The 21,100-nt window shown below is 44.9% G+C and overlaps 1 protein-coding gene across 1 annotated transcript in view; it reads left to right on the top strand.

Moving 5' to 3' along the window:
- UMODL1 (uromodulin like 1) overlaps nt 1-21,100 on the top strand; it is a 78,575-nt gene that overhangs the window by 33,803 nt on the left and 23,672 nt on the right. The window contains exons 3-12 of the mRNA XM_058045593.1: nt 4,228-4,389; nt 4,793-4,899; nt 6,818-7,010; nt 7,872-8,012; nt 9,153-9,269; nt 10,570-10,824; nt 12,446-12,558; nt 15,409-15,628; nt 18,963-19,100; nt 19,655-20,299. Of these exons, the coding sequence (XP_057901576.1) occupies nt 4,228-4,389; nt 4,793-4,899; nt 6,818-7,010; nt 7,872-8,012; nt 9,153-9,269; nt 10,570-10,824; nt 12,446-12,558; nt 15,409-15,628; nt 18,963-19,100; nt 19,655-20,299 (2,091 nt within the window). The remainder of the gene's footprint in view (nt 1-4,227; nt 4,390-4,792; nt 4,900-6,817; nt 7,011-7,871; nt 8,013-9,152; nt 9,270-10,569; nt 10,825-12,445; nt 12,559-15,408; nt 15,629-18,962; nt 19,101-19,654; nt 20,300-21,100) is intronic.

The following is a 21,100-nucleotide window of genomic DNA, read 5'->3' as shown; positions in this document are numbered from 1 at the left end:
AGGCTGTGGGTGTGTTGTTCACAGATGGGCAACTGAGCTGCACAGAAACCGAGATCAAACCATTCTCTGTTGGTTTCAGACAACTTAGGTGCAGTTTTTATTTTTTTCATGAATTTATTCTGATTTTCATGGTGCTTTGTGCTGCTTTTAACAATTTCTATGGTTGGAGCACAGGGCTGCAGGTCAAGCTCGTGGACCTGTGAGACCCTGAAGGTTGTTTCACCATACAAAACTTCTCCCAGCATCTTGTCTTTTAGGTAGAGACAGGATCCAGCTCTCCAGGCTTGTTTCCAGCTGCCTGGATGGATGCTGAGGGTATTTCTCCTGGTGGCTGGCTTGCTGCCCACTTTCCAGCACAAGATGAAACCAGAGAGCTCCTTATCTGCCATCTAACCCTGCCTGATCCCAGCTAGGGAGGGAAACAGTGCATCAGCACATGATGAAGGCTAGTTTTTAAATACCTTAAAATAAGAAAGCTCAAGACAACTTTAATTGTGGAGTTTTTTGAGATCACTTGATTTGCAATGGTAAAGTCAGGCTTTAATCAGCGTGCTTTGTGTGTACAACTTCTGAAGAGGGTTTTTCAGAAAATTTCAGAAAAACTTTTTCAGAAAAACAACTAAAAAGTAAAAAAAGGCTCATTGTAGGTGTCCCTCATCAGGGCTGGGACCTTGCAGAGCTGGCATGCAGATGTGGCCATGCTGGCTGTGAGCAGAGCAGCAGGAGCTGGGCACAGCTGTCCCTGCGCTCGGCTGTCACAGGGAAGCCAGGGGACACTGGTGTCACATATGGGCAGCCCTGCAGCATCAGCCTGGGCTGGGAAGGTGCCAGAATGTCCTGTGGGACTGCACCCAGAAGCAGGTGGCTCTGGCTGCCCTGCAGTTTGTGTCCCTTGTGTGCCCCCAGCAGCTGCAGGAATGGGATTATTGGCACCCCTGCCTGTTCCCCTCAGTGTCTGCTGATGGGAATCCTGTCTGGGGATTGCCTTGTCCCTTTCTGAGCCCTCTGAAGCTGTCTGTCTCCACACCTGTGCTGACAAGTTGCAGAAGTTCCCTCCTGTTTGGTTGAAGAAGTGAATTCTTTCACCCATTTTATTACTGTGGGCTCTGGTGAAAACCTTCACCCTACCCTCTGCCTTTGGGATTTTGTAAACTTTGACCACATTCCCCTCAGCCTTCTCCCTTCCAAGGCAAGAGGAACACCCTAGAAGACTGTTAAATATTTGTCAGATGCTGGATCAGCACAAATCCCAGTTAAACCCTGGAGAGGCAATCAGGATGGGAAGCACCCACCTGAGTAAGCAAAGGCTACCAATGCTCAAGGACCCCAAAATCAGGGTTGTGTGATGAAAACTGCCAGCCTGCCTTTTTAACAGACTTTCCCAGGGGCTTCCTCTGTCATTTCATAGATTTGTCTCCACATTCTGATACCTGAGACAAATGCAGGGTGCTGCTCCCTGGCTCCACCACCCCCTCTGGAAGAAGCCATCCCTTCCAGATGGAAGGAGGGAGAGGAAGGGGGTTATGGCTGAGCTGATGCTGTCCCCCAGCATCAATCTCCTGGAGATGCCCCATCCTGCAGCCACAGCAGATCCAGAGGCAGGCTGGCAAGTGACCTTTGGTTGCTAAGCTGCAGTTCTGCCTCCATACATTTATGTAAATAACAGAGGAGAAAAGCCTGTGCTTCATCCAAATGACACAGGACTTGGCTGGCTTGCTCCTCACTGCTTGCTTGGTCGGTGACTGTCCCTAGCATGATTGAAGGGGAGAGCATAAATTGGATTTCCAAAGTGCATCTGGTACAATTAGGCAGCAATGTGAAGTGAATCCATCTCTGTTTCCGTTGATCTGAAAAAGATGACCTTTTGATTTCAGATAAATGGCCCCGTGGCACCCAGCCAGGGTTCAATAGTGTTTTCTGAGATTGCATGGCACTCATTAAACCATTTACACTGCAGTTAAATACACACACACAAAAAAAGAGACACAGGTGGGAAAAAAAAAAAAAACCTGCCTTGAACCTCAAACCTGCTTGAACTGCACTTGAATCTCAGAGCTGGAGGAATTTCCATGCCTGGGTCCAGCTGGTTTGAACAGCAAAGAGCACTGGTGAATAGGGAATTTTCTAACACAAGGAAATCCCTTGGTGCTCATGTTTGTGCAAAATCCAGGGCGAGAGGCTGCTCAGCTCCCTGCCCAGGAGGCTGGGAAGGAGCAATCACTTGAGGCTGGGAATGTGTGTGGGACTCAGCTAAGGGCAGCAGTTTCACACCTGAATGTGGCGTTGAAAAGCAAGAGGGATATTTCTAGCAAAAGGACCTGTTTGGAGGAATCACCTGTGGAGTGACAGTCCCACAGAGAGGAGGAGCTGGCACGTGCATGTGGCAGCAAGTTATGTTTAAATCTTGGTTATTTAAGAGAATTTCCCTGGCTTTATAAAGTTCAATTTAAATCTTGGTTAATCAAGATAATTTCCCTGGCTGAGGCTCTATCACACCTGAATGAGGCCTTGAAAATCAAGAGAGATATTTCTAGCAAAAGAATCTGTTTGAGGAACCACCTCTGGAGCACCAGCTCCAGAGAGAGGAGGACCTGGCACATGCATGTGGCAGCAAGTTGTGTAGATTCAGTTTAAATCTTGGTTAATCAAGATAATTTCCCTGCCTGAGGCTGTATCACACCTGAATGTGGCTTTGAAAAGCAAGAGGGATATTTCTAGCAAAAGGACCTGTTTGGCAGAACCACCTGTGGGGTGCCAGCCCCAGAGAGAGGAGCAGCTGCAATGTGCATCTGGCAGCAAGTTGTGTTTAAATCTTGGTTATTTAAGATAATTTCCCTGGCTGAGGCGGTATAACACCTGAATATGGCTTTGAAAATCAATCTCCTTCTAGGAGAAGGACCTGTTTAGGGAAACCACCTGTGGAGTGACAGCCCCAGAGGAGGACCTGGCATGTGCATGTGGCAGCAAGTTATGTAGATTCAATTTAAATCTTGGTTAATCAAGATAATTTCCCTGTCTGAGGCTGTATCACACCTGAATGTGGCTTTGAAAAGCAAGAGGGATATTTTTAGCAAAAGGACCTGTTTGGAGGAATCACCTGTGGAGTGCCAGCGCCAGACAGAGGAGGACCTAGAACATGCATCTGGCAGCAAGTTATGTAGTAGTTTAAATAGTGGTTAATAATAGTAGTTTAAATATTGGTTAATCAAGATAATTTCCCAGCCTGAGAAGATTACTTTGCTGAGACCAAAAGTGCTCAATTCAATATCCCCTCCTGCTTCTCAGAAACCTCACATTTACTCTCATCCAGAGCCTTGGGATAACAGAAATTGTAAACCCACAGAACTGACTGTTCATAACAGATTTATAGTTTGCTGTGGAGTTTTCACTTGCTCTGGGCTTTCTTACGTCAAATGTGGTTTTCCTGCACCACAACTGTTCCTATTGCAGCAATCAGGTTCATTTTCTCCTGGCTGACTTCAATTGCTCAGTAAAGGATCAAAAACCTGGAGGTGCAAAAGGAATGGAAAAGAGATTTCTTTCAGGTTGCTTAGACAGACCAGAGCTGAGCGTTACCTGGAGCTGTGTTTGAGAGGGTGGGTAAAGAAGTGAGTTTGTAGGGCTTGGAAATATTTTCTCTTTTACGCCCTAGAAGAGATTTTGTGCTGGCACTGACCCAGAACCACTGTCTGTCCTTGGCTTGGGAATCAGCCACCTCCTGCCTCAGCTGCTCTCTCTGGTGTGGGCTACCAACCTCCTGGAGTGGCCAGCTGGAACAGAATTACTGAAACTCAGGTTAAATTTGGGCCACAAAATGTTAAATGAAAATTCTCAACTTCTATCTTACACAGTACCTGTCTTCCTTCATCATTATATATTATTTGGATTAGTCACATTTGATATCAGGCACATTTTCTCTTTCTCAGAGCTTCAGTATCTCCACATTTAGAAACTTACCTATGAGCCCATCCATCCACAATTATTAATGGAAAGTTAGAAACTCAAAATTTCTGTAACAGAAATGTCATGGACAAGAGAAAGATCTGAGAATATTTACATCCTTGAAATGAAATAATGATATTTTAGGCTGCTGTTTTCTTCCCATTAAACACTCAGAACAGACACGCTTCTGAAATGAGGAGGAGGTGTTTGGTATAAATTAAATATCACAATTTTATGGAAACAACTTTCTGTATTTCTGTTCTCAGAAATGTTTTTGTTACTTAGCACTCAATAGATCCAGTGTATTTGCCTCAAGACCTGGTATTTGTCCAGTGAAGGATATGGAAACATTTGATTATCCTTGCACGTTCGACACTGAATGTCCAGGGCTGAAAAAATGCTGCAGCTCATCCAAAGGAGCAGGCTGCGTGGATCCCATGCCAGAGGGTATGTTACTGATAAATTCAACGCTGCTTCTAACAGAAATATCCTTCATTTTCCCTCCTGAGGGTGGGAGTGGGCAGGAAAACTGTTACCATAGCTCTTCCTAAAACAAATAAGGGAATGTGCCTTGGGTGGATTCCAGGAGATTCAGCTTCAGTGCTTGCACCCCTGAGTGGTGTGTGGGTGCTGTGGGTCCAGCAAACCTTCCCTGGCTCCTTCTCCTGGGCTGGCTCCATCTCTCTGCCTGTGCCATATGGCAAACGAGGCCCTAGCTGGGCTGTTTGTGACCCCCCAACGTTTGCCAAGTGAAATCTTGCTTGGTTTCCTCAGAGCCTCCCTGAAGCTCTGTGGCCTTCTGTAGCAGCAGACCTCAGATGACTTGGCTGTTTTATTTCCTACACTGCAGGGAGGATGTTCTGGTACAACGTGACAGTGCTTGTGAAAATGGATTTCAGTGAATTGATCCGGGTGGATTCCCACCTTCTGAATCATTCCCGCCTCTTGCACTCCATGGTATGTACAAAAACAAACTCAAACTCTTCCCTCCTTGTGCCCACGATTCTGTTGCTCAGGGGCCACTCTTTGCTCCCCCTTTGTTCTGCCAGATTGATTTTTTTGGGTCTATTTCTGATTATTTCTGTATTTCTGTTTATTTCTGTATTTCCAATTATTTCTGTGTTTCTGATTACTGAATACCAGCTGCATCCTTTAGCAATTCAAGTAACATTGATTTGTCAGCTTCTTTAGCAAATTTTTCAGGTCTCTTCCAAAGGCAATTTAAAGACATACCAAAAGAAAGGAGATTTTTCTGTTTAAGCAGTGTTTGCTCCAGCTTTATCTCAGTTCAGTTTTGGCCTATGACAGACTGGGACCAGACTTCAAGTCCTTCAAAGCATGATGTTTTCTGATATGGAATTTTAAGTTAAGCCTTTCCAAGACAAACCTATCTGCCATAGTCTGCTGGCACTGATGGGCAGCAGAATAGAAATGACAACAACAGCATGGGTGTCCTTCTTCCTCCTGATTTCCCCTTCTCATATCCTAAAAAAGCAAGAAACCCTGGTCCTGTTGCTGTGTAGTACAAAGTAGGGGCACGGATCCACCAAGGCTTTTACATCTTGGTCTAAAATAAGCAATGTTAAAGTCAAACACTCAAGAAATGGGGAGGTGAGGTGAAGCTGTTCAACGAGCTGCTCTTCAGTGTCCTGCTGTCTGTTCCACTGATTCTTAATGCTCAGCTCACCAGCAAATCCCTTCTCCCATTCCTGACTCTCAGCTGGGATGGCTTGGTCTCTCTGTGCCTCCTAATCCCACCCCTCATCCTGAGTCTATTGTTTTTGCTCTTATTCTTTCTATTCCCTCTGCCAGCAGTCCATTCAGCTGTTCAAAGTAAGAAGTGTTGGGCAGCTTTATTGCAGGTGAATTGCAGTGGCCTGTGTAATTTATTGTAATCCATTGAGACTTTGCAAAGCAGGACTTTTCCCACCTCTTCCTGGGTTACTTCTTGTCTTGGTTTGAACAGACAGGTGTCTGCTAAGGAAGGCAGAAGCCTCTTCTGAAATGGAAAAATGTAAACCCCCTCCCTCCAAATTATGATTTTGAAATTAAGAGGTTCTCAGGCAAAGATATGGGAGTAGGAATAACAGTTATTTATAAGGGAAAAAATAAAAATGAAATTAAAATGTAGTAATAGAAAACAACACTGCCAGAGTCAGAACATGCCCTGATGACGCCCTGTGTGCCAGGGCGGTGTCCCAGCCCCATCCCAGGGGGGCTCAGCCCTCCTGCAGTGCCAGCTGTGGCTCTGCTGCAGCAGGGATCCTGCACAAGGGGGGAGTTTTCCTCTGCAGCTCCAGGGCTGCTGCAGATGGGCCTGGGCTCCCTCTGGCCATGCAGGGCAGCAGAAAGCTGCTCCTCTGGCAATGCAGGGGGCAAAGGCTGCTGTGCTGTCCCAGCACCTCAGATTGGATCCAGGCAGGAATGCTTGGCTCCTCCCCTGGGCGGAGCATCTCCCCATGGGATGCTGGGATTGGCTCAGCCCTGCAGGGACACTCAGTGGCCATGGACAGCAGAGATCTCCTGGAGGGAGGGTTGGCTGTGGGAGAGAGAAAGGAAAAACTGCCCCAGGGACAGCAGAGAACTGCCCCAGCTCTGACAGATGGTGACAGAACACACGTTTTACAACCCAGGACACTCCTTCTGAAAAGCATTTTGAGATCAGCTCCACCCCCCCCTGGACTTGGCATTTCTGTAACATAAATCTGCTGTGAAATGTGAAAATAAGAACTCACCTTTCATAAACACAGGCCTAAACCACTTTGCCATGGTTTCTGAATTTCTTCCTACATTCAGATTATGATAATAACCGCTGCATAATTCATGTGCTGGGAGATGACTGAGGTGCTCCAGTGTTTGCTGCCCTGTTTTCCAGATAACTGGTGCATTGCAGCCCCTGAATGCCTCTGTGCACCACATCCAGAGTAACCATGGGGACATCTACGCTGGGACAGTGGCCTCCCAGCTTCTCCTGGGCCTGCAGCATCCAGCTCCTCTGGCAGAGGTCTCCTCCTCCCTGAAGGCCATGGTGAAGCGCGTGTATGAAGTGATTGACACACAAGTGCAAGGTCACTGACTCTAATCCTGTCACATTCCAGGGGGTTTGTCCCTCTTCACTTGGGATCTCATTTCTATAACCATTAATTTGTTTTTAAATAGCACAGAGATATACACAAGATGGTACAGAGGATCTTGCAAACTTTACAAACACAGCCCTGACCTTTCTGCTATAGGATGGAGAATTAATTGTTATTTTGGAGTGAATAGTTTGGAAGGGAATGCTTGTGAACCCTCAGATTTATTTTCTCCCAGTAACATAGTTTTCCAGATGAAAAAGCAAATGTGTGCCTATTTGTAGCACAATCATTAGTTGTATTAAACAGGCTCTTAAAAAACCTGTTTTCTTGGGAAGCAAATATATTACTTCCAGTAGCTTGTATGAAACAAGTCATATTTGTAGTCTGTTAATTACTATAGCATATTGCTACATACTTTTTAAATGTTACATAAACATTTCAATATATTAATTTTAAATTATGTCAGGCTACTTATTGCTCTGCAGTTGTCTGAATATTTCACTCCTAAAATGCATTCTGCTTATTCTGTGTTTGCTCAGTCCAGCTTTCAGTGAAATCCCTGGGTAGTCCTCCTTCCTTCTGTGCTGACATCTCAGGTTTGGAGGGCATCCTACAGGTGTAAGCAGGAGCTGCCCCTAATTGTCCTATAATTCCAAAGAATTGGGGTAAAAAGTGATAGGGTGGTAACATCCAGAATGACTTTAACAATAGCATCAATGTTAAATTAATTTAACATTAGCATTACTGCAGATTTACACTGAATTTATCATAGCCACAGCCTGGTCTACACACAGTGCAGACGAATCTTGATGCTGCTCCCAGTATCCGTGCAAGGTGTGTTGTTCTTCCTAGATGTCAATGAATGCTCCTATGCTGAATTCAATGCTTGCCCTGAGAAAAGCAGCTGTGTGAACCTGGAGGGCTATTACAGCTGCCATCCCCAGCATGGACATGCCACTGTCACCCCTCACTGGCTGAGCCCAAGGAAGGAAGGTAAGAAGTGTAGGAATCACCCTGGGAATGCTGAGGATGTTCCTGCAGGATTTTGTGCTCTTTGCAGGAATTTCTGGTGCATGAGTGCCCCTTCTCCTCCTGTTGGGAGAAAATGCCACATAAACCTGTTACCTATTTCTGATGGAAATGCAGAGTATTCATTTCACAGTCCTTTGTGTTTCTTCTATTTCACCCTCAGCTGTCCTCACTCATCAGCCAAAACCTAAAACTTCAGACCCTCCTGCTTCTCAGAGCACACTTGTTGTCAGTGCACCTCCCCAGCTGTGGTGGTGTTCACAGGGGTCCCAGGACGAGGGAAGAGATGAGAATCTTGACTCCTTGGTTCAGAAGGCTGATTTATTATTTTATGATATATATTATATTAAAATGATATATTAAAACTATACTAAAAGAATAGAACGAAGGATTTCATCAAAAGGCTAGCAAGGAAAGAAGTGGAATGACAACAAAAGCTCTTGACTCTCAGAGAGTCTGAGACAGCTGGACTGTGATTGGCCATTAATTAAAAACAACCCCATGAGACCAATGAAAGATGCACCTGTTGCATTCCACAGCAGCAGATAATCATTGTTTACATTTTGTTTCTGAGGCCTCTCAGCTTGTCAGGAGAAAAATCCTAGCAAAAGGATTTTTCATAAAATATCATAGCTACATCCAGCCTCTTGAGAAACAATTAATGGCATTATTTCTACCATTTTCTTTGTTCCTATTTTGACTGCAGTGGTTGTGTGATCCCACCCTGAGCTCCTGCACTGCTGCTGAGCTCTCTGCTGCAAGCAGCTGGAGTTTGGCACTGGCTGAAATAATTCCTTGTGGTACCAGTTCAGCAAAATACACTTACAGCCCACAGACATCAATGGGCCTGCTAATAGGCTTTAAGATAATGAGATGAATAATTGCCTGCAGATTCAATGCTTTAATTAGAAAACAATTTTACAATCCCTTAATCTCAAAAATTAAGATAATGTATTACTTTATGCATTTGTGATATGATAGCACTTTTATTTTTTATTTATATTACTTCTATTGCTGCTTTTCATGTGGAAAACCTGAATGGTATTATTTTTGGATTTGTTTTCTTAGAAATACTCTAACTCTGATAATCTGATTTTCCCCTAGGCATGGTAGCATCTGCTCCAAGTTCAGTAAATGCTGTTAACACTGGTAGTAGCTCTCCTTCTGTAAGGAAATCAAGTCTCTTGTCCATAACCAACCAATCTACAGATGCCGAGTGCTGTAAGTAACCTTGGATTTTAATAAATGTTTTCTTGATTTTTGATGGGAACAAACCTCAGTAGATTTTTGTTTATGTGGGTGATCCAGCCCTTTCAGGCAAGAGTTATTACAGTCCTTTTAACAACACCCTGTTCATCTGTGGGAGGAAATAGATTTAAGTTGTTTGAGAGTTCAGAGAGACAAGCTGGGTATTCTTGATCTTCATCCACAACTTCTGATTGAAGCTGAAGCCAGAGGAATTAAACTGAGGCCCCTCTAGCACAGGGGGGAGTGGCTTTGGGGGTGTTTGGCAGCCACCTGGCTCAGAGTGCTGGAAAAAAATGTGTTCTATTGATGAAAACAATTTATGAATGTATGAAAACAAGCTTTTCTCCTTAGTCTAACCATTAGCACGAAAGAGCTGAAGCTGTGGCAGCAGCGTGCCGTGGTCTCTGGGTTAGTGTGGGGTGTGATGCTCATCTCTCCTGCTCTCTCCAGCAGAGGTGCCTTGTCTGGGTTCTCTTTCTCAAGCCAGACTGACTGACTCTGCTGCAGGGCAACTCATCCTACCACCCAGCTTAAACACCTCCTCCTCCTCCTCCTCCTCCCTGGACAGGGATCATCTCTGAAGGGCTCTGTCTTTTCCCACTGACATGACAGTGATTGCCCTGCACTAGAGTGCAATGACAGGTGAAGTGCTGCACACCACTCTCCCCCAGCCTCTCTTAGCTGGGTCTGGGGGGATTTCCAGGATAAATCCAGGCAACCTTTACCTGAACAGGGGCATTTTGATGATTAAAGTGACAAGAGGCAAAGCAGGTGTCAGCACGTGTAGAGTACCCAGAGTCACTCTTCCAAACTTATTCCTGTTGTTGACTGGCTGATTATTTCTGTGACTGGAGATTTGGAGGAGATGAGGTTGTCCAGAGGGATTGGGGCTGCCTCATCCCTGGAGGTGTTCAGGGCCAGGATGGATGGGGCTCTGAGCATTCTGGTCTAGTGGAAGGTGTCCCTGCCCATGGCAGGGGGTGACACTGGATGATCTTCAAGGTTCTTTCCAGGCCAGACTGTTCTGTGACTCTATGATGCAACAGAAATCACAGCAACAGAAATTCTTATAGTAAAAGGAAATGAAAAGGTTAAACACTACATCAGTCAGTCTAGTGGGATGGTTCATGGAATGAGGGGATCTACTGGTGTGAGAGGGGCAGATTCTGTCCTGACCCTATTGACTGTCAAAGTGCTTGTCAGTAGTGGATTTAGAACAGCACAAGGTTTTAAAAGTGAAATGTTGCTTTTTCTGTCCCAACTCTTGCAACAGATCCCTCTGCAGTTACAAACCATCGGATCCTCAGCGTTACCAGCAACAGCTTTGAAATGTCCTGGCTTGTCAGTTCCACTCTGAACCACACTTTCCATGTCCGGGTGGCCAAGGGCAATGAAACTGTGCAGAACCTGAGGACAGAGGAAATGCAGGTGGATGTGTCTCACCTGGAAGCAGGTGTGATGTATTCAGTAGAGATCCGCTATGAAACTTGTGGGAAAACCATTATCTCCCATCAAAATGTTAAAACAGGTAAAGAAACACTTTAAAATACATATATATAATATGTATGTTATAATATAATTTATATTATATTATATTATATTATATTATATTATATTATATTATATTATATTATATTATATTATATTATATTATATTATATTATATTATATTACATTATATTATATTATATTATATTATATTATATTATATTATATTATATTATATTATATTATATTATATATATTATTATATGTTATATATTTCTTGATATATAATAGTATATCTCTGTCTTATCCATTCTCCTCCTTCCATCCCCATTCACTTGCAGTTCAGCAATGACCCTTTGGTCCTCACTGAACAACTTCTTCAGCACTTTTTATCTCATCTACTCCAGCATTTATCCAATCCAGAATATCAGGCAGTAGAACTTTGGCCTATGTTGATAAAGCAGTGCTGGAGCTGATTAGACTATTACAGATATCAGGCTAAGCTAGCTATAATTCTTTTAAAAAATTTATTTCTTTGGTGCCTGGCCTTGCTTTCTGCTGCCACCCATCTCCCAGCAGGCCTCATATTTCCCTGGTTGATGGCTGTGGCCAGAGGGAAATCTATGTAACTGGTTTGACAAGGGCTCAGCTGAGCTAACACGAGTGCCCAGAGGAAGGGCAGATTCTACTGAATAAAGGATTAAAGAGAATTACAAGCTCTGAGTAAGAAAGCTGCAGACTACCTGCCCAGTTCTGTTCAATTAACTGGTGGTGGGAGCTTCCTGAGGCCCTAGTGTGTTGGTCAAACAAAATTTTGCTTTTTCTCTAGTCTTAAATTATTTCCTCCATGCAAATAAAGAAATAAATCTCTCTGCTCTTTTTCAAAGAGTGAACTCTTTATTACTGACCACAGTGGGAATGCTGCTGTTCATGTTTATCCCTGAGAGCCTTCCCTTTGATGAGATGAGGGATGACTCCAGTTTGGGTCAGAAGGAAATTACTCTCTTTGTGGAGGGAAAGTAGGAGGTCTAGTGGTTATGAAAACAGTGGGCTGAACTTCAGAGTATGAAGTTGGAGCCTTTGAGAAAAAGAAAATTTTTCCAAAGATCAGTCCAAGGAGTAACAGCCTGGGAGTGTTTATACAGGACAGAGCAGTTAGAGATTCCTTGGCTCTTGGTTTTGGCTCCTGTGCTCTGTACAGTATCTGTCAGGGCTCACCACACACACAGGGGACATGCTCAGCTTTCTGTTGTACTTTCAGTTTGAGAATATATTTACTATCCCCACTGCCAAGATCAGGAAAATAAATAAATAAAAACTGGTGGGCCAGAGATGAGCCCACAGGAAATCCAACCCTGGGTGTGACTTAAGGGCAGGAGTTGTGTAGGGCCAAGCCAGGTATGTGTAAACCCACACATAAAGTATGTGTACACCCAGCTCTCATGCAGTTGCAATTAGGCACCAAAGTATCTCTTTAGACCTGATATAAATGCATCTTCTCAATGTATCAGAAGCTTGTAGGAGCCTATTTGCCTTCATTTTTTTATTTAATGCCAAAATCTCTCAATCCTGTCCTCCTTTCTTCCATCAGCTGAGATTTTGGTCCAGGTGCATAATTTTTAACTAAATCCTTTCCTATTTTGTCATGTTGTGTTTTACAGAGGCCAAGCTATTTGATGTTACTATGAGGATTCTCAACTACAACTTCACTGATGATTTCCATAATTCCAGCAGCTCAGCATATGAGGAATTTTCAAGGATTTTGCTTACAGAGGTAAAATGACTATATCTCTAGGTAATATACATATTTTTTTTAATGTACAATTTATTTAATCTAATAGAGGATTTTATGCCTGGATGAAATAGTCCTTCAAAAATCAGCATACAATTTCCTGTGACCTTTCTTTATAATTGCAACAAAATTCAACTGACTAGACAGATCGAGCCCTTGGCCTTATTAGCAATGAAGCCAGTGAGAATTATCCTCTGCAGAAGAGTGGAGGAATTATAAATGCAGACATGCAACAGGGGCTCCTTTCCTTGGATCTTTAATTTGGCAATAAACTCACAGTAAATTAACTTGAGGCTTTTAAATGGATTATTGAAATGGCATTCCTGGCATTCATTTCAGCACAGTCTGCTCAATAATTGTCTTCCTCCTCTCAAATAAATAGTTCTCTGCCTGCTGACTTTCTTCTTTCAGGGAAAGTATCTGGATCAGGCTTTCCTCTCCTTGCCTGCACACGTGTGGGCACTGTCCACAGTCAGGTGTAATCAGCCAGAAACAAAACCTGAGTCATGAAGTCTGGTGGCAGCTCTGAGCTTCCCAAAAAAGGGGGAGGTTTCAGATGGAGCACATTTCCTACAGTTTTGCTGCACAGAATAGGGCCCATACAGAGGAATTGGGATCTCCACCCAAAACAAGGCTTCCCCAAAACAAAGGGTGAATTGTAATCATGAGTGAATTTAAATGCAAGAGAAAAACCCAAAACAATTATGGTGCTATACATTCAAGAGCAGCAGAGGAGAAACATTTGCCCAACAGAAATTGCAAGTTGAACCTCCTCACATGGCTTTATTTCCAGCAGTTGCAAATTGTTCACTTTTGTTGTGTAGGAAGATTTTGGTGAGTGAGTCTTCCCTGAGATTAATGCAGACCTGATTGGCTTCATCAGGTTGGGAAGAAAAAGGAGCATTGCTCATCTGTGTTGTTTCTGCCTCCTTGGGTGTTTGTGAGCCCTCTCATTTCTTCTCTCCTCATTTTCCTGCCTCTCTACCCTGATGTGAGCTTAGACCAGCTGCACAGTTTGTAGGGATCTTTTTGAGCAAGCTCTGACTCAATGGGAGCAAAGCTGTGCTGATTTATGGCTCTGGATTTGTGCTCAAAGACACGCTTTGAGGTGTATGCAGCAACAAAAGGCTCAAGCAAGGAGCTGGCTTCTAAATATGTAAGGTGAAACTGCCAGCTCCTGCACAGCTCAAGTACTGACAGCAGTGTGCCAGCTTCAGTGTTCAGAGTAATTGTAGCCATGATATTTTATGAAAAATCCTTCCCTTAGGATTTTTTTCTCCTGAGAAGCTGGGAGGCCTCAGGAACAAAATGTAAACAATGATTATCTGCTGCTGTGGAATGCAACAGGTGCATCTGTGATTGGCCCATGTTGGTTGTTTCTAATTAATGGCCAGTCGCAGTCAGCTGGCTCGGACAGAGAGTCTGAGACACAAACCTTTGTTATCATTCCTTTTTTTTTTCTATTCTTAGCTAGCCTTCTGATGAAATCCTTTCTTCTATTCTTTTAGTATAGTTTTAATGTAATATATATAATAAAATAATAAATCAGCCTTCTGAAACATGGAGTCAGATTCTCATCTCTCATCCTGAGACCCCTGTGAACACTGTCACAAGTAATTCCATTTGTTCAGCTCGTTTGGTAATTAACCATGATGTGATTGTGATGCTGCCTTGAAGCTGGGCTGTCTCAAACACATTTTTTGAAGTTATCCACCCCCATTTTTCCTTGTCTGTCATCCTGAGGTTTTTTTGTTATTGGACTGGGCTGCAGGCTGAACTTGAACTGGTGAGTTTCAAATGCTCCCTGGGAACTAAAGCCATGGCCACACTTGTAAATGAAACAAAATGTATGTGTGACATACAGAGGTAACATCAAAGCTCTGCTGCATACATTACCAGGACAGTTGCAGGCAAACAGGGCCAGGGGGAATTCTGCTCCTTGGAGCCAAAATTTGGAGCTTGGTTTGTAAGACCAGTGGTCAGATGGATACAGTTTTCAAAGGTATCACAGAGTTATATAATCACAAAATGGTTTGGGTTGGAAGAGGCCTTGAAGATCATCCAGTCCCAAACCCCTGCCATAGACAGGGACATCTTCCACCAGTCCACACTGCTCAGAACCCTGTCTAACCTGGCCTTGGACACGTTCAGTGATGGGGCATCCACAGCTTCTCTGTGCAATCTGTGCCTGGGCTTCATCACCCTCAGAGTAAAGAAGTTTTTTCCTAATATGTAATCTAACCCTACTCTCTGACAGTTTGAAGTCATTCCCCCTTGTCCTGTCACTCCAGGCCCTTGTAAATAGTCTTGCCTCATCTTTCCAGTAAGTTTCCTTAAAGTACTGGAAGGTCACAGTTAAGTCTCCCCAGAGCCTTCTGCTTTGCAGGCTGAACAATCCCAATTCTCTCAGCATTTCCTGACAGCAGAGCTGCTCTGATCCTGCTGCCTCCTCTGGACTGGCTCCAGCAGCTCCTTGTCCTCCCTGTGCTGGGCCCCAGGGCTGGATGCAGTTCTGCAGGTGGGGTCTCACCTGAAAGGGGCAGGGGGGCAGAATTCCCCCCTCTCCTGCTGCCCACGCTGATTTTGGTGAAGCCCAGCACACAGAGGGTTTCCCAGTGCACACAGCCAGGGCATGTCCAGCCTCTCATCCACACTCAAGTCCTTCTCAGCAGGGTTGCACTACTTTGTGCCAAAATAATCTCTGAAAAATAAGATTTCTGAAACACTTTGGAACTTTTCTTTTTCCAGCATCTTCTATGTTGTGCTTCTATAAATATTTAAAGAGGTACCTGTTGGCTCCCTAATTGTCAATGCTTCTCTCCCTTTGCTCAGCTTGAAAATTCATTCCCACCCAACATTTCTGCCTTGTACAAATCTGGGAAACTGAAAGTGCAGATTGAATCCCTGGCAGCAGGAAGCATCATTGTGAGGCTCAGAATCACCGTGCAGGATCCCGAGTTTCCAGTGGATGCTTCCACATTTGCCCCAGTGCTCTCCTACCTGCACAATGGCTCTGTGCTAGAGGTGGATCAGCAAAACACTGCAGTAGAAGGTAATTTTTGGGGTTTTTTCTGCAAGAAGAAAGCAGATTTGTGTTTTGATCATGTGCAGTATCACCAATAATTTTCACAAAATAGAAAAACAAAGGATGTGGTTTGTTGAAGAGAAAACCATGATGTGAGAATTCTACCAGAGGTTTTATTCAAAAGCCCAGGAGGGACAGACAAAGGAGCACTGGCTATCCCCAGGTACCTGCAGGCACTGCTTCTCCTCACTGTGGTTAACCCAAGTGGAGCCCTTGGTTTCCCTCTTCATTTTCCTCCATCTCCTCTTTGTTCCCCAGCAGGAATTTTGCCACATCTTTCTCAAGCTGAAAGGCAGACAGGATTACTGTGGAATATCTGCAGCCTGTAGATCCACACACCCTCTAGACAGTTTTGTGCTCCAAGATTGGGGGCCAAGGTTTAAGAAATTTGACATCTTCCCTCTAGAAACCCAGCCAGAGGAATTCCCAAATGTCCTTACTGTGAATAGGACTGAAGAAACATGCATGGAATTTATGTTAAGCTAGGCCTTTGTTTGATCTTCAGTAATCACCACTTTTATCTTCAAAGAACTGAGTTCTGTCCTCAGGTTTCCCAGCTGGCAGAGACAGCAGAGTTCAGAAAGTTGCCAAAGCCAACAGAATGGGTTATTCTTCTCTCTTGGTGTGTTGAGCCTTTCTGAGCAGGAAAAACTCCCTTTGGAGTTGCAGAGCATATGCAGGTTAAGGAGAACAGGACAGGTAAAAAAACAGGAGACAAATTGCACTTGAAACCTACAAATATCACAGTGGCAGCTGAATTGCAAGAGGCTGATGTGTGCCAAAATACTTTGTAAATGTTATTGATCCTGGGACCAAAAGGCTGAGGAAGAAGAAGGTGATGGCTCTGGACTGTCACTTCAGCTGCAGAAAAGCAGGTGGCTTCCAGCAGCACCACACTCATCCAGGGGCACAGCCAACACCTCCACTCCTCCTCAGGGGCTGAGAAAAGGGGTTTATTTCATAGCTCTACCCAAAGAAGAGTTTCTCCAACATGAGTTTCCTAAGTGGAAAATAAGGAGTGAAACACAGGAAGGAAGGATTTGTATAATGGGATGTTTTCCTTCCTGACCCTGGAGAGCCCCAGGACATGACTTTTGGCAATAAGCCCACCCAAATCCTGTCCCCTGGATCCTCCCTGCAGCCTGGCCACACCTGGCTTTGTGCTTGGTTTATTGACAGTCCATTCAGCTGTGAAAAGCAGGGATGAGCAGTCAGAAGGGACAGCACAACTGAAGGGAGTGGACCAGATCTTTGAAGATCCATAAATTATTAAGTTTATTGCCATGATGAATAGAGACAATAAAATCTGTTTTGTGGGGCACGGTGAGAGAAGAGAAAGGGATGTGTGCTGAGTCAGGCCCAAGATCCTTCTAGCACAATGTCCCACCCAGGAGCCAATTCCTGGAGAAGGCATCACCTCCCACAAATTGTCCCTTAGCCAAAAACTGTTTTCAGCTCCAGGATTCCCTGAATCCAGAGGGATTTCTTTGGGTTTGTTTATCCCCCATGAATCTCTCCCATCAAATCAGATCAATCTTTAGCATCTGCAACATCATTTGGCAAGGAATGTCACAGATTTTTACCCTTTGCATGTACCCCTTACAGGTGTATAATAGGTAATCAGAATGAACACAAAGGAGGCTTTTTAATAATTTCTGGACTAGGACTGTTGGTTGAGGTGTGTGTAGGGAAGTGCCAAATGTGAAGGACCAGACAGGTGCCAAGAGTGCAGAAGGAGAACTCAGAGCAGATTTTGGCTGAGATGTGATGGTTTAGATGGTTTAGTGCAGTGTGTGTGTGGATGTGCACAAGTGATGCACCAGTCAATGCCAGCGTTTTGACCCAATGCATGATTGAATGTGGCCATCAGAGGCGAAGGAATTTGCTTAAAAAGCCGTGCTAAGTGCAGAAAAAGGAAACCCTCAGAAACAATGGAGGCAGTGAATGTAAGTGATTTGGCAATTAGCATCTCTCAGATGGTGTTGGAAGCCACCAAGGGTCACAATTATTTCATAGCACAGTTAGGAATTAATGAGATTTCATCTCCAGTGTTCAGTCAATCCTGCACCCTCCTGCATTCCCTCTAAGTGGTTTAGGCTGGAATAATAGGCAACTGCTGGCCATAAACACATGACATTGTCTAATGGAGACTATCATGGATACAGCAATTACCCAATGACAAAAAAAGTGAAAAGAATTGAAATATTAGCTAGAAGGAAGGAAAAGCAAGCAGAAAGATGAGTGTGTGTATGTGCATGCACATGGAGTGGGATATTCCTTTGTTTCAGAGAAATAATCACCATCATTAATCTGCAAGTTTACAGAACAAGCACTTCTGTTAATTTGTTATTCAGAAAAATTTTCTAGCCTGTGATCAGAATTATTTGTCCCAAGACACAGTTTTTAGCCTCATTTGCTGCTCTCCCTCTTTCAGGGCCCTGAGGCAGAAGGTGGGCGCACGAGGCTGTCACACAGGGAGGGCTCACCTGGGATTCACTGGAATTATTCCTGTCCAAAGGCCTAACTCAGCCCTTGCAGATTTGCTGGAACAGGGTGTGAATGGCAACACAAGACTCCAGATAAAAATCCCTCAAAAGAGAAGAGACTCTGCAATAAAATAGGTCTATAACTGCATGAAAAGGCCCCTCTAACTGATACAGAGCAGCTGAAATCAGACATTAGGAACACCCTTAGAGCATCTTCATGCATTGATGAATCAGGATGTCTTTTCTGACACTACCAGAAAGAGGGTCACAGTTTTACAGCATTACTTTTGAGAAGAAAAATTGTATAAGAAGATATTTTGCCCTTAGCACTTCCTCTGTTAAGAACAGAACAGTGCTTCCCCTGGGAGTTACTGGCATTTACTTTTTATGTGAAGCAGGAGATTATTTGGATTAAGTCTCTATTTAATGTTGTATCTACTGGTAACTAGTGGTAACAGATCTATTCATTGCCTCATATATCTGGAGGTGCTGTACACAGAAGTTGGTATAGTGAGTGATTTTGACATAATTGTAGTACAAACCTACAGCATTTTTTTTTTCACTTTAAATGTGTTTACCTCTAAAAACAATGATTTTAAAAGTCTTTACTCAGAGAAAATACTTTTCAGAGTACAAGAACAAGAGAATAACAAAACAGTTAGTGTTCTGCATCACTCAAAGCTTGGCTGACAGGTAAATGATGAAAAAGGAAAACCATATAAGTAAATTTAAAAAGGACTACTTAATGACTATTTCTAGCCTAATGCAGCCAGCAGGGATGCTCTCTGAATTTTGCTCTTGTTTTGCTCCCACAGACTGGGATGAATGTGCTTCCCAAGCTGACAATGACTGCTCAGTGTTTGCAGAGTGCATCAATTTGATGGGCTCCTACATGTGCAGGTGCAAGACAACCATGGATACCAATCCATCCCGACCTGGAAGAAACTGTGAGGGTGAGAAAAAGGCTGGCATGTAGGGGGGTTTTTTTGCCATGAAACATGGGAATAAATTGTGGGTTTTACATCTGCTTTTAGAGTATCTGTTTATATAATTGTACCTTTGCAGTCTGTGGCTGAAGGGGTATATATGACCTGTCTCTAACTATATATATGTGTGTGTGCATGTGTGTGTGTATAAAATTATTCTTTAAATAAATAAATAAATAAACAAATTCGGGTGAAATCTCTCTGAGATCCTCCTTGATAAGCCTGATAAGTGCAAGGAGTAGTTTTCCCTCTTTTGCTATGTCTGTGGCTAATTTCCTCCCACCAAGTTGATCCACAGCCTTGCCAACTAGAACAGGAGACTCAGGAATCAAACCTATTCTTTGTGTCAGCCCAAACCAGATTCAACCCCACAAATATCACGTGTTCTACACTGCGTTCCTGACCATCCCAGACCTGGTTTTGTAATGCTGCCATGGGTGGTTGAGTGCCCTTGGTGCCATTTTCAGGTCAGGCCCTGGTGCCTGCTCCTCCAGTTTCAGGGTGTGTTTTCTGTGTTGCAGGTGAGATTGTGGATCCTCTCACCGAAACCGCGGCTCCTGAAATAAAAACCAGCACGGACTTGGCTCCTGAGGAAGGCAGAAGCCCTGCAGGCCCTGCTCCCACTGCCACCATGGGGACAGCGGCTGCTGCAGGCCCCACGTCTGGCGCCACCACATTCCTCCCTGCTGCGCTAGCCTTGGGTGACAAAAGAGCGTCCCACAATCCCACCAGTGCTCCTCCAACCCCTTGGCAGAAAGGTCTGTCCCCACAGACGGCTTTCAGCAGAGACAGCAGCCCTGTGGCAATGGGGGTCTCTGCCAGCAGGGCACTGCCCATGGGGACAGCGGCTGCTGCAGGCCCCGCGTCAGGTGCCACCACACTCCTCCCTGCTATGCTGGCCTTGGGTGACAAACGAGTGTCCCACAGTCCCACCAGTGCTCCTCCAGCCCCTTGGCAAAAAGGTCTGACCCCACAGATGATTTTCAGCAGGACTAGCAGCCCCATGGCAGTGGGGGTCACCCCCAGCAGGGCACTGCCCATGGGGACAGCAGCTGCTGCAGGCCTCGCGTCAGGTGCCACCACATTCCTCCTTGCTGCGCTGGCCTTGAGTGACAAAAGAGCGTCCCACAATCCCAGCAGTGCTCCTCCAATGTCTTGGCAAAAAGGTCTTTTCCCACAGATGGCTTTGAGCAGGACCAGCAGCCCAGTGGCCATGGGGGTCACCCCCAGCAGGGCACTGCCCATGGGGACAGTGGCTGCTGCAGGCCCTATGTCTGGTGCTGCCACACTCCTCCCTGTGCGCTGGCCTTGGGTGACAAAAGAGTGTCCCACAGTCCCACCAGTGCTCCTCCAACCCCTTGGCAAAAAGGTCTTTTCCCACAGATGGCTTTGAGCAGGACCAGCAGCCCAGTGGCCATGGAGGTCACCCCCAGCAGGGCACTGCCCATGGGGACAGAGGCCAGGAGCCCATTGCAGCAAAGCTCCATGGCCATGGCTGCTCTCCCAAACACACCCATGGGCACAGCCAGGCACGAGCAGCTCGGCTCACTTGGGCTGTTTCCAACTCAAAGAGCCTCAGCTGCCACCAGCACTCACACAGTGCCCCAGGGCAGCTCTCCAGGTGCCCCCACACAGCTCTGCTGGCCAGGAACGTTGGCATTGCCACCCCCAGAGCAGATGGAGAGGTGGGAAGGGAGAACAGCTCTTGGTCTGAGGGACACTCTGGAGCCTTGGGGACACCAGCTTGGCCAGGCACCTCTCCAGCCCCCAACCCAGCCTGCAGTGAGTACACATCCCATGGGGTCTGCACATGGGAATTCACCTGGGGGAGAAGCAAGTCTCACTCAGAGTTCAGAAAAAGGCATCTAAAACTATCTCTTCAATGTCAAAGTTATTGTCTTGGTGCCTGCAATTTTTTCTATGTCAATAATATTTTCTGCAGGAATTGGCACTTTCTCTTTGCTAAA

This window comes from Melospiza georgiana, chromosome 2 (assembly GCF_028018845.1).
Source record: "Melospiza georgiana isolate bMelGeo1 chromosome 2, bMelGeo1.pri, whole genome shotgun sequence".
NCBI classification, from domain to species: domain Eukaryota; kingdom Metazoa; phylum Chordata; class Aves; order Passeriformes; family Passerellidae; genus Melospiza; species Melospiza georgiana.
The sequence above is the reverse complement of the archived record's forward strand: the minus strand, read 5'-3'. Positions and strand labels throughout refer to the sequence as shown.